The sequence below is a fragment of the Bison bison genome, unplaced genomic scaffold (assembly GCF_000754665.1).
Source record: "Bison bison bison isolate TAMUID 2011002044 unplaced genomic scaffold, Bison_UMD1.0 scf7180017864374, whole genome shotgun sequence".
Classification (NCBI taxonomy): domain Eukaryota; kingdom Metazoa; phylum Chordata; class Mammalia; order Artiodactyla; family Bovidae; genus Bison; species Bison bison.
In genome coordinates, this window is record NW_011494946.1 from 6,041,936 (window position 1) to 6,045,912 (window position 3,977).

At 44.4% G+C, this 3,977-nt stretch overlaps 1 protein-coding gene across 1 annotated transcript in view; it reads left to right on the top strand.

Annotated features, from left to right (window-relative positions):
- COL6A6 (collagen, type VI, alpha 6) overlaps window positions 1–3,971 on the top strand; it is a 174,649-nt gene extending 170,678 nt beyond the window's left edge. The window contains exon 38 of the mRNA XM_010856743.1: window positions 503–3,971. Within this exon, the coding sequence (XP_010855045.1) occupies window positions 503–722 (220 nt within the window). The 3' untranslated portion in view covers window positions 723–3,971. The remainder of the gene's footprint in view (window positions 1–502) is intronic.
- Window positions 3,972–3,977: the final 6 nt, after the last annotated feature.

The following is a 3,977-nucleotide window of genomic DNA, read 5'->3' on the forward strand; positions in this document are numbered from 1 at the left end:
TGACAGCTAACGTGTGCTAAGCACGCCTCTGGTTTCCTGGGGTAACTATAGTGACCAGATATGGCTTCATGACACTTTCCGTCTGGGGTGGTGGGAGGGTGGGGAAATCACAAAGAAGTTCAGGGGTAAAAACTCAGATAGTTGTTAAGTTAGGAAAAAAGTAAGAGCATGTAGCACTAAGTGTCTGGGATGGGGACACCTATACATACGGTGGTCTCTAACGAGGTACCACTCGAACCAAAATCTGGGTGAACAGGAGCCAATCATATGAAGTTCTGGGTAGAACATGCTCCATGAAAAAGAAACGTTGCTGTGAAAGTTATACTTTTGGGCACTTTGACAAGGTGTCTTATTCATCCCCCATTGAATCATCTCAGTGCACTTACCCTGAAGAAGGATAAAGCAAAGAATGGGTCCATGACCACTTAGGAAGACAGGTTAATGCTGAGTCCGCTCCAGCTGACACGGTAATATTTATCTCCTATGTTGTCTCTCTGTGTAGCGTTGTTCCTGGGCCACACAGAGCTACCCTCAAAGAAGCTGCATTGCAGAAGGCGAAGTTCTTTCAATACAAAAATTACTTTTCAAGAATAGCAAGAGGCGGCAGAGATGGTACCGTTCAAAATTTTACCAGAAACATATTCCACGTCTTCGAAAATGGAAAAAGGCTGATAAAAGCAGCTCCCAAACAACATGCTAAACGAAGTGCTCAGAGAGTGTAACCTCAGGGAGCGTGGTCAGACTCTGGGCTCAGACAACTGCATTCACAGTCACGACGTCGGGCAACTTTACTTGCATCTCTCCCTGCATCCGAGGCCCAGTCTGAACATGCCACAGGTGGTGGGTCACCGTGCAACTTGACCCCTTGCACTCACTGGCAGTAAGATATATCTTGTGCATTTATTTGACCATTCCTGATAATTCTAGCACTCAGAGCCGGGTATGTTCAAGAACTGTTATCATCAAAAGACAGAAGAATAAGAGGAGTGTTGTGAGGTCTCATGGAGATTCGATGTGAAGATAAATGTTGCATCACGTATGCGTGTGTGCACACGGGCCAGCGCTCACGCTTTTCAAACTGCATTTCTGCGTCTAGTCCACCTTCTACAGGCCGAGCCCTTGCTTCTCAGCTTAGGACTGATGAACTCTCATCTACTTAGCCAAAGGTTCATGTTTTGGAAGATCTCAGCATCAACCCTAGAAAGCAATGCTATTTGTATGCCTAACTTTGAAAATCTGACCTCCCACACGATTCTGTCTCAACCCACCTCTGTCTGCCGGGACTGACTGGACCTCCGACGGGCTTGTGCTCGAAGACTTCCTCCACCTTGTGTGTTCTTGGCTTGGACAGAAACAGAGGTGAACTTCCCCAGCTCCCAATCCTGTTTAAACTCGCTGAAGATCAACTCATATTTGCTCAGAACATAAGCAGTATTTTGATAGTACTTTTCTGCTTTCCCATTACTGTCATCATCATTATTATTAACTAACCTGCGTATGCTCAGGCAAGAACAGTAAAGACCGAGCACGTCGTGGGTGAAGCTCTACGTTGCCGGCCAGGTAGCTCCTGTTAATCGTGAGCAGCACCGAAGAGGACAGGCAGAGATCTAAACAGGGCTTAAGTGCACACTGAGTTTGGAAAAGACAAAGGTGTCCTTGTCCTCATCTACAAATTCTTACGGGGGCGCGGGCAGGGGAAATGCAAAAAGAGATCCCTGTGAGTGACAGCAGGCAGGTCTTCAAAGTGCATCTCTGGTGGCTCTTTCTTCTCACTCCCGTCCAGAGCACACACCGAGTTTTTAATCAACTAAACACTGAAGAAACAGTACTCAATTTAGACATAAAGTCAAGTTCTCAGAGCTTGCTCCACAGCCGGTCACAGGAGCCTGGCCGCGTTGATGGCCGTGGTCTCCGGGGAGAGGGGAGCCCTGCAGGGGTGAGTGAAGCACACGGCTACGGACACCAAGACCAGCAGGGATCCCGACTCTCCTCGTTATGCCTCTGCTCACAAAACCTGGGGAAGAGCCATCTGCAGTGTTTGCTCCAGATCACGCCTGCCATCCTTCCCCAGGCAACTCCATAGAAACGGCTCCCAATGTCTCCAAAGAGCAAGGAGTTAAACCGTTGTATCCACACTCAGGTAACAGAGAAGAATACAGCACATTGGCCTTCTTTGTGTATCCTAAATGGTGCTTAGGGGTTCAGGAAAAATTCAAGTACTGGAAATTGATGAGCAATATGTAAGAGGTATTTGAATAAAAGGGATTTTCCTGGCTAGCTTTGGATTAAGCAAAAATTCCTTTTCTTGTTGTTTATTGTTGGAAATACTATTAAAATATTATTTGTCTAGCCTCTCTGTATTGGTAAGTACGCCAAACAAATATCCTGTTGGTGATTTGAGATTCTTTTAGCATTTGGCAGCATATTTTTAATCATTAGTTAGTAAGGGGTCTGAAAACATAATGTAAATATTAAGCTCCTTTAAAAAATATTAATCCCTAATATTAGCATTTTTCCGTGATTTATCTCTTTCTCTTAAAAGGGCAAGTACCACAAACTATAAATTAAATAAAAACCTTTTTAAACCAAGAATCACACAAAATAAGCAGCGATGCTCTTGATATAGAAAATCAAATCAACTGACTATAAAGGACAATTTCTTCTATTATCTCTGCACTGAATATGAGTCAAATGTGTTAAAAAACAAACCTATGGACGTCCAAAAGAGATGCAAACTTACTGTGGCAGCAGGCGGTAACACTCAGAAACGATTCAACCAAAGGGCCTTTTTTAAAGCGGTGGAGGGTGGAGTGTTATTTAAGTGGGGAGAGTAAGTCGAGGAAGACGGGGAGAAACGGGCAGCGGCTCCATCTGTCCCCTCGGGATCTCCAAGTCTGTCCCTTTGTGGCTTAGCTAACGGCTCCAGGCTTGAGGCCCCTTTTCAGCCTAAGCTGATGTCTCAAAAACTTCCCCCAACCTCTTCAGACTCTAAACCTGACTTAGTAGCTAGAAACTCTGCCCATGTGGTCTCAGCAGAGCTTAAGGGAAACAGGCTCTGCAACGTGGCAGTGCCCACGTGAAACCTGCAAGTTTGGGCGATCCGCTGGCGCCCGGCCCAGTCCTGACCTGACGGGGCTGCCCGACTGCGTCACTGTTCTCGTGTCTCAACACCAAGGGCACTGAACCCCGTGCCCTGCACTAAGTTAGGTACATAATTACAGAAAGGGAAATTTTTGGCATACTTCTTAAACAAGTATTTTCCCTGGACTCAGGTTATCCGTTCAACTTGGTTTTACAGACTCACGCTAATTTCAAATCAAAATATTTCTGAACACCATAAACCCTTCGGCAAGTGGATGGACAGTGAGATGTGGATGGAGAAGTTCCTGTGCTAACAGTGATCGATAAATTTGAAGGGTTCATTTTAGTGGGGAAGACCAAATTTTGGACTCTTGAAAATATAGATTTTGGCATGTTTTTAACAGCTTAATCTTTTTATTTTTCTCTCTTCGTGCATTTAATAAATAATGCACACTGGATAAAAGCAAGTTGATGGGCCAAGTTTCAGAATTTATAGTAGAAACTATAAAAAAACAGTCATGATGACCAAGAAGAGACACATTTCTCTGGAGCTGATGCACAGGAGATCAAGTCTCCAGGGTTAAACATCTAAGAAGGATGGCTCTCAAACACAAGGGAGGAAAGATGGGCCGGAGCAGGACGCATGCCACAGGAGTGCCTGTGACACGGGTCCACACACCGCTGAAGGTTATTCTGCCCACGTTTATCGTTAAAAACACCAACAAAAACACACAAAACCCCCTTAAGATGCTTGACTACAGTTTATTGGCTGGTTTGAATAGCATTTTTAATAGCAAAAGAAAAATGCATTTACATTGTAATAGCTTACAACAAACTTTCAACTGTCTTTAATACAAAGTAAATTGAGATCGTGTAAGTCATTTTAAATTCCTTAT